General features: G+C 36.3%; 2 protein-coding genes across 2 annotated transcripts; both read left to right on the forward strand.

Annotated features, from left to right (window-relative positions):
* Positions 1-435: 435 nt before the first annotated feature.
* Positions 436-1,455, forward strand: LOC113074565 (trace amine-associated receptor 4-like). The gene has a single exon (XM_026247422.1). It carries the CDS (start codon positions 436-438, stop codon positions 1,453-1,455), a length of 1,020 nt encoding a protein of 339 aa, XP_026103207.1.
* Positions 1,456-7,986: 6,531 nt separating this feature from the next.
* Positions 7,987-8,670, forward strand: LOC113074557 (trace amine-associated receptor 1-like). Its single transcript, XM_026247418.1, has 2 exons — positions 7,987-8,491; positions 8,660-8,670. The coding sequence occupies exons 1-2, from the start codon at positions 7,987-7,989 to the stop codon at positions 8,668-8,670; spliced, it is 516 nt and encodes a 171-aa protein (XP_026103203.1).
* Positions 8,671-12,905: the final 4,235 nt, after the last annotated feature.

Raw genomic sequence — 12,905 nt, forward strand, 5'->3', positions numbered from 1 at the left:
TGCTATTGTAGTATTCATAAGGATTCATTTGTAATTCTGTATAGTTTGTATAGTATGAATTGTATGATTAGATGCTTTAAATACATTAGTATTGTACATTTCAGCATCAACAGTAGGCAAACATAAGTAAATTTACGTTTTATAGAACCACATTTTGGATGTAATACATGATACTCCCATAGTGTCTCTAATGCTTACTTATTTTTTTCATTTTAATCTCCTGAGCTAATGTTGTTTTTGTAACTATGGGTAACCGTGTCAGGAGTAGGAGGGTTGCTTCAAATATGAGGGTATTTATGGGAAAAACTCAGCTGTTCTGAGTACATTTAGGAGTTAAAATAGACAGGCATGTACTATATATTTATATTTATCTTTACCAAATGTTGATAAGTGTCAACCTTTTTACAAAGAAAGTCATTTCAGCATCTGGAGCAGATGATGACCTCAAATAAGACTCAATCTGAGAGCATGTTTCTCTGCTATCCACTCCGGCCAAACTCCTGTCCAAAACTGCATCGTCTTGCTGTTGTTAAAGTGGCATTGTATTCTTTTTTTGTGCTGATGATCCTCACAACAGTTTTTGGGAACCTGCTGATCATCATCTCAGTCTCTCACTTCAAACAGCTTCAGTCTCCAACTCATCTGATCGTTCGCTCTCTGGCTGCCAGTGACTGTCTGCTGGGCTCTTTGGTCATGCCGTACAGCATGGTGCGATCTGTTGAAGGCTGCTGGTATCTGGGAGATTTTGTGTGTAAAGTTCATTATAGTTTAGACATGACCTTCTGTATCTCCTCATTACTACATCTCAGTTTAATATCTGTTGACAGGTACTGGGCCATTTGTGACCCTTTGAGGTACAAAATGAGGGTCACAAACAACACTGTGATTGTTTTTATTACCTTCATATGGCTGTTTTCATTTGTGTACAGTTTCTCTGTTGTGTTTTCAGGGATAATTGCAGTTGGATTAGAGATGGTTATATTGCAGAGTTATTGTGTGGGAAATTGTGTTGTGCTTTTTAACAAGGAGTGGAGTATTATATCTCCAGTTCTCGTATTCTTCCTTCCCGGGACAATCATGAGCTCTCTGTATGTGAAAATCTTCTATGTTGCACAAAAACATGCAAAGGTTATGTCAGAAAGAGTGACTGGAGGGATGAAGAGCCAAAGCTCTGCTCACAGAGAGAGAAAAGCAGCTAAAACTCTGGCCATTGTAATGGGTGTTTATTTGTTCTGCTGGCTGCCTTTTTTTACTGCGTCTGTTCTAGACACTTTGTTCAATTATTGGACCCCAGCTGTTGTTTTTGATGCTTTGTTTTGGTTTGCATATTTCAACTCGACTTGTAACCCCTTGATTTATGGATTATTCTACCCTTGTTTTCAGAAGGCCTTTAAGATTCTCATATCCACTTATATCTGTGGCATCAAACATTCTAACACATTAATATTTGAATGAATACTAATCTCACACTTATTTCAGGCATCGCAATAAAAAATATTTTTATGTAATCCTTTTTGTTTCATACATGCTGAACCCATTTTGCAAATGTATTTTTATTGGAAGCTGTCTTACTATTTTTAGTAATCTAATTAAAAAGAGGGGCACACATGCAGGGATTGCACTATATTCAAAATGTATTTCAGCTATTGTTAAACAACCTAAATAGCCTGCATTTCTGTGAAATTAACATTATAAATTGCTTTTTAATACTCAAAATAAACTATTTTGATCACATTTCAGTGGGTTTACAATAAAATAGTCTCCCTTTACAAAAGCACTCCTTTTTTAGAAGTTTGTTTGGTTTAAATTCCCTGATTAAGATCCAGATGATTAAGGGAAGTATCCTCAACTGAACCAACCTGGTTACACTTATATCTAATGTTTAAAAACTGAAAAGAGAAAAAAGACATGAGTGACAGAAAACCAGTTATAATTTGAAAGTTAAAATGTATAGACATTTTAAGAAAGATATAAAACGTCTATAACCTACAGTCTTTGCAGTTGGATGGTGGAGCTCCAAAAGCTTGATTATAAAGTGGCTCTGAAAGTATTTTTTAACAGTTACAAAAAAAATTCTCATTTCCACTTACATCTGTGGCAACAAGGATTCAAACGCTACAACATTTAAATGAACAAGGCCAAATTATTAGGAAATCTTCTGTAATTCTTTTCTATGGCAATTTAATAATTTATTGATTTGTATTGGGTACAACAGGGCTAAAGACTGAGGTGAATCCTAACATAGGGTTTCACACAATGAAATCATAGTCAGTAAATATTTTACTTTATTTTTGCCACTTTTTTTGGTGCATCCAGAGCTCCAGAAAAATCAGTAATCAAGTTGCACTGACATTAATTACTCTTTTGACATTTGTAGGTTGTGATAAATCTATCTTTTTTTTTTTAATCATATTTATTATTTTCTGATTTGTACATTTATCCTTACCAACCACATTAGTTAACCTTCCAATAAATAATAACCATAATTTCTGCCATTCTACCATCTTTCAAGCAATGATTTACAGTTCAAAGATTTTATAAAATGATAAAATGCAGCCTTTCAAACTTTATTTATTGATTTATTAATTTTTTTGAGAAAAGGAATTTCAAAAGTCATTTGTCTTGTTCAGACCATCAGTCCAGATCTAATTATTTGTATATTGGAATCTGATTTAAATGATTGTCCACACTGTGTATTGCTGTTTAACTGTTCAGACCGGATCTGTTTGTCCATGGCACTCTTTTGTTTTACTGGATATCTGTGTTGGTTTCTGTGGCAACTAAGTTGCGTTAGTGTACCTACAGTAAAAACAGCAACAGCAATGTTTACAGATATTGTCTTACAACATGACAACATCTTGCCATCGCACTGGATTATGTAATGTCTTATGGGGTAGCAGCAGAAATGTAGGAAGCTGGAATGCGCAGTTGTGTATTCTGTGCTGCTGTCTCTGCCAGTCTCAAAACTCAAAGAGGTGTAGGCCAGCTCTATAATTGTCATTTTCTGCTTGACTTGCACTTTTCATAACACAATAAAATCTTGGTTCTACAAGACATTCAGCATGTTTTCTACCAACAACATCTGACATGTTTACATTTTCTGTAGCTTGAGAAAGTGAAGTCTTCTTGATTTTGCCAAGACATGTTCCTGGATCAACATCTTTTGATGATCCTGGATCAACATTATTGTTCAAAAATATAGACTTATAGACCTAAACCTAACCCAACCCATAATTTATTCCTAAAATCAGTGTGAACTTATAGCTGATTAACGAGGGTTTAACCCTGATTGGAAGCCTAAAATGGATATTTCCTGAAAAGTTATACATCAATTCTGACTGGATTAATGTAATGTTGTTCCTGGAACAACAAGGATGTTGATCCAGGAACATGTTGTACTTGGTGAAAATTAAATATCAATTTTCCATATCCATTAAATATCAGTTTAAAGGTCCCATTTTCCAAGCTTTTTTGAAGCTTTGATTGCGTTTGCATTGTGCAATATAACATGCGATCATGTTTCACGTGTAAAAAAATGCAGTATTTTCCACACAATTCACCTATCTGTATACCGCTGTTTTCACTGCCATAAAAATGGGCTGATGACTTCCTTGTTCTATAAAGTCCCTCCTTCAGAAATACGTAACGAGTTCTGATTTTGCCAGCGGTTCCTGTGTTGTGATTCGACATGAGCTGAGCTCACACTGCCCTCCTGGAAACGCGATTGGGCTAGTTTTGAGAAGCAAATGGGCAGGATTTGTTTTGAAAACCTGGGAATCCTGATCTGAACCATAGACAGTAATCGCATTCGATTTTTTGCAAAGCCCTACAATCTAGTTAACAAAGCTAAACAGCATTGCCCTTTGTGTAATAAGTTACAGAAACTGTTTAAAAAAATAAACTTACCGGTTGTGGTCCATAAACAACGCCATAAACTTCGCCTCTTTCAAGAATAATCTTTGTGCGAATCCGGCATAGAACTGATTGAGATTGAGGAAGCTCGCTGTCCTCAGCAAAATGTGCTGCACATAGTTTTACATGTGGATTATAATTTTCGGGAACCGAGTTAAACATAAATTGTAACCATTAATCTCCAAGTACAGCATCCCTGGGAAGCCCAAACAAAGGTGATTGGACTCCGAGATGAAAATAACAGTGTTTCAACGACTGTCGGAGCGCAACAAGGCCACACCCCCTTTTTGTGTATTCATGTGGGTGGAAGTTAGTCAAAAAGCTGTTTTAATGACATCATTATTGCAGGAACTAGAGGGATGTTTAAAACATGGGATCACGAAGAATAGGACCTTTAAGTAATATTTCAAACCAAAAAAAAAAAATTATTTTGAAACAGATTTGTCATATTTCATGTGATGTTTTCGTTTATTTATTAAATATTTTTGCCATTCATTCTTGATAAATATGATTGGATATATGATCAGATTCCTAATGAATAAGTTCGACTTATGCACAAAAATCAGATTTGGACAGTCTGAACAAGGGTTATTATAGGGATTTAAAACATATAGATATATCAAACCTACCATCTTAAATGTTTAAATTTAGAATACATATTAGTTTCTTGTCAATCTACAGGTTCACATTTACAATTGTGTATTTGGTGTATAAAAAATATGGCTTGATTTTAAAGAGCCAGTAAGATGAAAATTCTAAGCTTCCTATCACTGTTTATAAGTCCCGTACAAAAGGTTTAAAAACATTGTCATTTTGTCAAAATATCATTTTAAAATTACCTCAATTCTCAGAGATCCCCAAACGGTTCGTGCGAAGCTGTTCAAAAGATACAGTTTCCTTAAACCACACCTTTCGGTAGCATACTGTGTTCTGATTGGTCAACTGACATAGTCAGGTTTGATTGATTGGTCCGCACACAACTTTATGGTAAACAATGCGTTAGCATCTTTTTGGGGTGAATTATGTCTTATTCCTCTCATCAAGAAGCAAACAGTAAAATAAAAAACTTGAACAGTCTCACTGCTTTTTCTTCTGTGTGGGTGTATTCAAGCCGCGCGCTTCTGTTTGAATCTGAATAGCGCGTTCAGCGCAGGGGCGTGGTCACATTAGATATAATGAAGGGAGACGTGAAAAACGGACATCGCGTTGTTTTCATATGGATTACTTTATCACAGAATATCTGTTAGCAGCACTTATTTAGTTTTAAAGAAGACATGTCAAGCTTTCTATAGATATCTCTCTCATGTCTCTTCGTTGAGTATTCACAGAGTTACACTTCATTTTAATGACGTGTTTGTAAAAGAAGGTCAGCGCAGAGAAAGTCTGCAGACAGCACACATACTGATAAGACGCTCGGTAGAAAACAAATACATAACTTCATAATCATACTTCGCGTTGTGATTCGGAGATGCTCGTTGGTCTAAATAAAGTTGGTAATGAACCCTCTTTTATGGCCAAACGCTTTGAAAATCCCGCCTTGTACTCACCGAGATTAGAAAAGCAGTCATCAGTGAAATGTTGTGAACACAACAAAAGGGATTTGTTGTACTGCTCTGGTATTGTGGTAGAAATTAATTTTAGCCATTGGTTCTTCTGATCTTCATTCTTTGGCAGTGAAAATAAAACAAACTTGCCTTTACAATTAAAAACACACCGTCTCCTCGACATGATGCTCTCACACCAACCAGAGCGTCTGTGTGTGGGGGTGGGGCAGGTCAGAGTTCCGTTTCTCCCAAGACGGTAGGCGGAGATTATTATGCAAAGTGTTCTAGTGACGTACATAGAGATGGGCAAAAGATTTGAAATCTATAACGACTCATTTCAGCGATTCAGAGTCAACTCCTTACTTTAGAAGCCAATAACTTTGTAAATCGTGTACTTTTTGGTTTAACTACTTTGCACATTGTTTACACTGATGGACAGCTACATTATACACTGTAATACAGGTAATTTTTGATTTCCCATCTGTGTGGCTCTTTAACATGGGTCTGAACAGAAACAGCAGACAGGCTTAATGAAAATTAATTCCAGTAGGTGACAGAAGAACAGAATGGCAGAAATAGAGCAGTTTCCTCAGTAATGGAGGTACACAAAGCAGCACTGCACTCATGAACACTGCGTTATCAAGCATGATATTCAGGCGAGATGAACATCAGGGAAGAAGCTACGCAAAATCCAATCTGCGTGGTCAGACTGAAACAGATTTCCAGAAATGCAACTTCAAAGGTATTTTGAACCACATGAATGTAGCTCGAAACAGATTTGTAAAAATGTTTAAAAATCAGATTTTGCATGATTTCTTGCTGTTCGGATATGTGATTAGATTCGAATCGGATATACACAAATATCTGATTTGGACTGACAGTCTGAACAAGACTATATTTATTCTAAATCTTAGCCTTTTAAATGTTAATCCTCACATTAAGCCATTTTGTGATTCTTGTTTTTACATCCTTAAAATTAAAAAATTCTAGAAATTATAACGTGACGAATGGGGCGGGGACGAGAGCTGTGGGAACGGGTTGTGGCCAGTGGAGTGATTTGGAAATGAGCGACACCTGCTCCACTCACCGGTCTCGAGTCCAACGTAGGAGATCAGAAGGATACAAAAGATGATCGACAACAGTGTACAACAGGCCGCTGGATTCCGCTTTTTGAGCTGGCGGGTGGATTCTTACACCAGTATTATGGACATAGCCATCTTTGATACTGTCTCTATGGTCACCTGAATATGGGTGTATCCTCAGCTATTTATTCAAACAGATATGTATTTAAACAAAATTCATTTAATTCATACAGATATTTATTCAACTTGAGTCTGCTGGATCAGGATTTCCATGGGCCCTTAAGTCTTAAATTTGGATTATCAAATTAAAGGCCTTAATAAGACTTAAGTTCCTTAAATGGTACAAGAAATGTCTTAATTATATGTAACAATATCAAAATTTCACAATCACGCTGGCTGCGGGAACCTGGGAGTAAGGACAGACAGACAAGGCGAGAGAAAAGGAGATGGAAGGATGAGGAGTGACAGAGACGAGAGAGGGGAGAGAGGATAGAAAAAAAAAATTGTTCCGGTTCCCAGACACACTGTCACTTGGCCACCCACCAGCTGTATGAACTCTTCCACAGTGCCTGGCGGCGGCACTGGATGGCCCTCAGAGGACAGCGTGACATTGATTGCGACGGCTTCCTCCGCTTTCGGGCAGCCGGCAGGAGTCCCTCGTCGCCTGCTCCTCGACGCCTCCGCTCCTTTTATGGACAACAGCTGTCCCTCCACATCGTGGGCAGACGGGTCCCTCCCGGCAACTCACTCTAGCTCACCGCCTCGAGCGTGCAAGGTGGCAGACTACTTCGCCCTGCTCGATGACACCGCAGATTCACCACAGCGGCGAGGGATCTTCAACAGCATGTCCCAAAACTTCACAATCATGGGAAGGAGGAGACGGGAACCGATCTATATTAATATCTATATTATATATCTATATTAATATCTATATTAATACTTAATGTAGACTAATTTCTTAATATTTTGGGTCACTTTTTCAAAATTCCCAGCAGGTCATATGTCAGCTAAGCTGTAGATAATTTTCCATTGTTTTGGCACAAAATGCACTACATTACACAACACTACATTTTTCACTACATTTACATTGTTCAAATTACATTAATTCTTTCCTCATCATATTATAAACCACCTTTTTGTAAAACTCTTTATTCTATGTTCATGTAATGTTTGTTGCTATGGGTAACAGTAACAGGTGTAGGGAGGGTTAGCTTAAACCTGAGAGTATATATGAACAAATCTGAGCAGTTCTGAATCATTTAGGGAGTTAAATAGATCGGCATGTACAGCACTATATAAATATATGCTTCTTCTTCTTCTTCTTTTTCGCTAATTGCTGTTTTATCAAACTATAATCTGCAAAATTATTCTGTTTATACTTTGGTTTATAGTTAACTGGCTTTTTTACAGTTACAAAGGAATATATTTCAGCATCTAGAGCAGACGTGATGACTGCTAATGAAACTGTGACTATGAATGTGTTTCTCTGCTATCCACTCCTGCCAAACTCCTGTCCAAAATTGCATCGTCTTACTGTTGTTAAAGTGGCAATGTATACTTTCTTTGTACTGATGATCCTCACAACAGTTTTTGGGAACCTGCTGATCATCATCTCAGTCTCTCACTTCAAACAGCTTCAGTCTCCAACTCATCTGATTGTTCAGTCGCTGGCAGCTTGCGATTGTCTGCTGGGCTCTTTGGTCATGCCGTACAGCATGGTGCGATCTGTTGAAGGCTGCTGGTATCTGGGAGATTTTGTGTGTAAAGTTCATTCTAGTTTAGACATGAGCTTCTGTATCTCCTCATTACTACATCTCAGTTTAATATCTGTTGACAGGTACTGGGCCATTTGTGACCCTCTGAGGTACAGAATGAGGGTCTCAAACAACACTGTGACTGTTTTTACTACCTTCATATGGCTTTTTTCTTTTGTGTACAGTTCTGGCCATTGTCGTGTGTGTTTTTTTGTTCTGCTGGCTGCCGTATTTTACTGTTACTGTTCTTGACCCTTTTTTCAATTTTTTCACCCCAGCTGTGGTTTTTGATGCTGTAATTTGGTTTGCATATTTGAACTCCACTTGTAACCCTTTGATCTATGGTTTTTTCTACCCTTGTTTTCAGGGTGCATTTAAGATTCTCATTTCCACTTATATCTGCGGCAACAAGGATTGTAACACTTTAATATTTGAATGAAACTTATAGTAAACTCACAGTAAGTGTTTTCTTTTTTCTTTTAATTTTTTTCATGCAACTATTTTCAATGGTATAGTTCATTTTATTTTGATTTTTTATTACTGGGGGCAACAGAGATAATGACAAAAATTAACCCTGTTAAGCCTGACATAAGAAATCACAGTCATAATCATATTTTTTTAATAAAAAAATTTTTTATATACTTTAAAATATAATATATTATATTTATAATATAAAAATAGTTTCCGCGCAGTATGTTTTTTGTGTGTGAATATTATACCTCTTTTTTGACTCATATAACATGATATAGTGAGAACTTGAACAATGAGGCCTAAACTGAGCAAAAATATAAAATTGTTGCTGATATTTACTGTATATGAAGTAGTAAGGTGAAATTGTGATTTAAAAGCTCTTTAGAGCTCTGTAGTTTCAAAAAATATAGTGCAATGCAATACAATGATAACTGAGAGATTAACAAATAAACGTTCCTCAAAAGCCTCATGGATCATATTTGAGACTCAGATTTAAGCATGTTTTTTTCTAAAAAAAAAAAAATGATTGTATAAATGATGTTAAATGATGTATAATCAAGTAAATGAGTAAAAAGTTGTGTCAGTCTAGTAAGAGTTCATCTTAAAATATGACTAACAATAATGGAAGTTATTCTCATGTTTACTAAATGCAAATACTAAAAAGTATAAAACAATCAATCAGCGAACATGAGGTGTGTAGTAAGTTTTTCAGCAAAGTTTTGGTCATGCTGTTTATTTAGGGAACTTAAGGGCTTCATAGGTTTAAGAAAAGTTAACTTTTCAATACTTTTATAGTGTATTTGCAATAATAAAAATAGATTTTATTAAATGCTGATGGAGCAGCACATTTTATGGGAAAATATCACTTCTGTATGAAAATTGTCATAATTTAGAAATAAAGGCAATTTTCTACCCTGACGCTCTGTTGTTAAGGTTTGTCTGCTGTGAAACTTGTATGAAATAACTATTACATGTGAAGCTCTATCAAACACTTTTGCTATGTTTTTACTTTTAGAGTTTTTGAGAATGCTGACATATTTAATCTAATTCAATCGCATAGGTTCATTGTAAACTGTTGAGCAAATTAATACAATGATCTCGACATTGTAACTCGAGTTCTGGAATCTCACAAATGCTTTCATCATAACTAGCACTGCCAACATGATATAAATACGAGATTCACTGTTCAGTGTAGACTGAGTCATTGATTATAGTCGTGTGCTGTGTGATTGACAGCTCCAGCCATCATAATTCTTTGAATGCTTTCTTTTTACAATTCAGTCACAAATTAAATTAAAGAGAAACAATGTGTAGTTGAAAGTTTAGCATTGGCTTGATTTAATAATTTGAAAACAATTTTTTTTAACTGTACTGAAATTACCCAGTTTAATCCTTAAATATTAAACACCTCATAGTATCAATAACTCCACAACCGTAGCTCATACAGTTTTCCTCAGCGTTTGGAATTTTTGTAAAATCTGCACAAAAGAGACGATCAGTTGCTTGAAGATCTTGACTTTGTAGAAGACAAGTGTTGATTTTACACTTGAAAAATGTAAGTATTACTAGGCCTACTTAGAAATTAACATTACCTCAGAAAGCCTTTCTAGCCCACCACAACACTTATAAACATTAATAATGATAAACGGTGATCAATAATTCTGTATTTTTTGTAAAACAAACATTTTAATTAGGATTTTTGTCATATGCCATAGCGGTGGATGACTTCACACTAGACAAATGCAGCCAAGATGAATACATCTACATATTCAGACAAGTAATGAATGAATGAGTTAATGAAACAATTGCAGAGTGACATGATGTCAGGTTAGTACTCGGAGGCAGAGGGAAGTGGATTCAAGAGTCTTTACTTAAGGGAATAGTGAGAGGGAAGGAAGTGCAAACTTGGTGAGGGGGTTTTCTGGAGTTCGTGTCCGTGAAAGCCAGGTGAGTATGCTTATATAGAGACATCAAAGCCACACAATACAAGATTTCAATAGTTGTCTCTTCTCTTGCAGTGGGAGTTCAATAGTCGAAGGATCACTTAGGCACTCAGGAGATATCAAGGCATGTAGGGGAGTTCAGATCACGGAATATGCCTAGAGTGTTCTGGAGACAGGAGAACAAAGACACACAGGTTACTTTCTCAAATGTGAGTATACTTTACAGCTGGAGTCTTCGTGAAGACGAGGTGAGTCAGAGACAAGTTCACGAGATCAATCCCTGTTGAAGGCTTGACAATGCATTGGGGTTTCTGGAGGTGTTTTATAGTGCAGGGGTAATGGACATCAGGTGCTGGTGATTAGCATTCGGGAGAGAGTGAGCGCTGGTTATTGACTGGAACTGGGTCTGCCCAATCCCTGACACATGACAAGGCTATATTTTATTTACTGACAACATCAGGGGCCTGTACCATGAAGCTGGATTAGGTGGCTAGCCAGCTATGTTTCAGGTACTATGAAAGTAGCTTGGCTTTAATCGGTGTTCGTTGCCATGGTATCTTATGCTGCACGGCTAACCTGCTCCGGGGCAGGTTATGTTCTGATTCAAGATCTCAAACTGAAGGTGAACCAATCAGATGTGAGAGAAGTGACACATGTCTGACACAAAGTCACTCCGGTTTATCTTGCTCCAAATTAAAGGTCCCTTATGCTTAAAAAAATAAAATAATAGAAGTCTGGCTTTAATGGTAATAACTGAGTCATTTTATGATTTATATAATTATTGTGATTCATATTATTATTTATCTCTTACAAGCAATTTTAGTTTAACAGTTATTATTATTATTTTTAATAAATATTAATGTATACAGATCATGTGATTTAAATAAGCTGTAGTATCAAAAGATTGAACTATTTTAAAAATTACAAATCTGAACTTACATGTTCAAGTCTCTATCACTATATATTTTCAAATGTATAAACTAAGTTAACAAGTTCCACTTGTGACTACACTGATGGAACAAGATCATTTATTTTATTAGTCCTCCTTCATTTTTCATATGACATTTAAATTTGTCATATTATTCAATCTCTTAACCTTTAGCAAAACCTTTAACCTTTAGTTTTAAATCTCGCTGGGTCTCTCGCTAGAAGTAAATCAAAATTGCTTTGTATTGCAAGGCTCGTGATTGGCTGTTCGCCAGTGATGTCACACTTTCATGTGCACGCGCTCCACAAACTCAGGATCAAAGCATGAATTGACAAAGAAAGTTGATGAACAGCATCATGGTACCAACAAAGCCGGATTGGAGAGGTTTGGTTTTGTCAACTCAAAACTAATCCTGTAACTCTGAATTTGTTCAGCTACCATCATGGTACAGGCCCCTGGAGACATGAATAAATGAGTAAAAGAAAAGTAACCATAACAATAAATAAATACAAGTCAACAACACACAAAACAAAGCTTTATTCTAACATTATTCTGTTTTGAAAAATTACAGGTGGTGCACCCACATCCATCCATCACATCCCTCACTGCTGCAGTCAGACCAGATCTGATCATGGATAGAAAAGAGACATCGAGGCTGTCCTTTTCTGAGTGTACAGAGAGGATGAGGAAGACCATGATGATGCCCCTGAACCACACATCCATGAACAAGGGCATGAGAACATGTGCGGGACAATCTGTGTCTGCTACAAAGATTTATGTGCTGCTCTCCATGAGCTCCACTACCTGTAATACATTTACACCGAGTAAACACTTTACATCTCATAGCTTTCTATTTATTGCTAAATTTAATTTCATATGTTTACTATTGCATGCTATTGCCTGACTTTCAGATTCTTCATGACATTATTTGATGATGCTTTAAAAGCTTCTGAAACTTAGGTTATATTGACTGATGTTGTATAAACAGAAACCAATAGAACAAACATGACCAAAATCACATCCTCAGTGGGCTCTATTTTAACAATCACAAAGTGTAAAGCGCACGGTGCAGGTGTACTCAGGGAGTGTCCAAAGGGAATCTGTTATCCCTATTCTCTTAATGAGCACTGTTGGGAACGTTACTTTAAAAAAGTAATTAGTTATAGTTACTCACTACTTGTTCCAAAAAGTAACTGCGTTAGTAACTGAATTAATTTATAATAAAAGTAACTCGTTACCAGGGAAAGTTTTTTTTGCGTTACTGTAAAAAA

This window comes from Carassius auratus, unplaced genomic scaffold (assembly GCF_003368295.1).
Source record: "Carassius auratus strain Wakin unplaced genomic scaffold, ASM336829v1 scaf_tig00015130, whole genome shotgun sequence".
Lineage (NCBI taxonomy): Eukaryota > Metazoa > Chordata > Actinopteri > Cypriniformes > Cyprinidae > Carassius > Carassius auratus.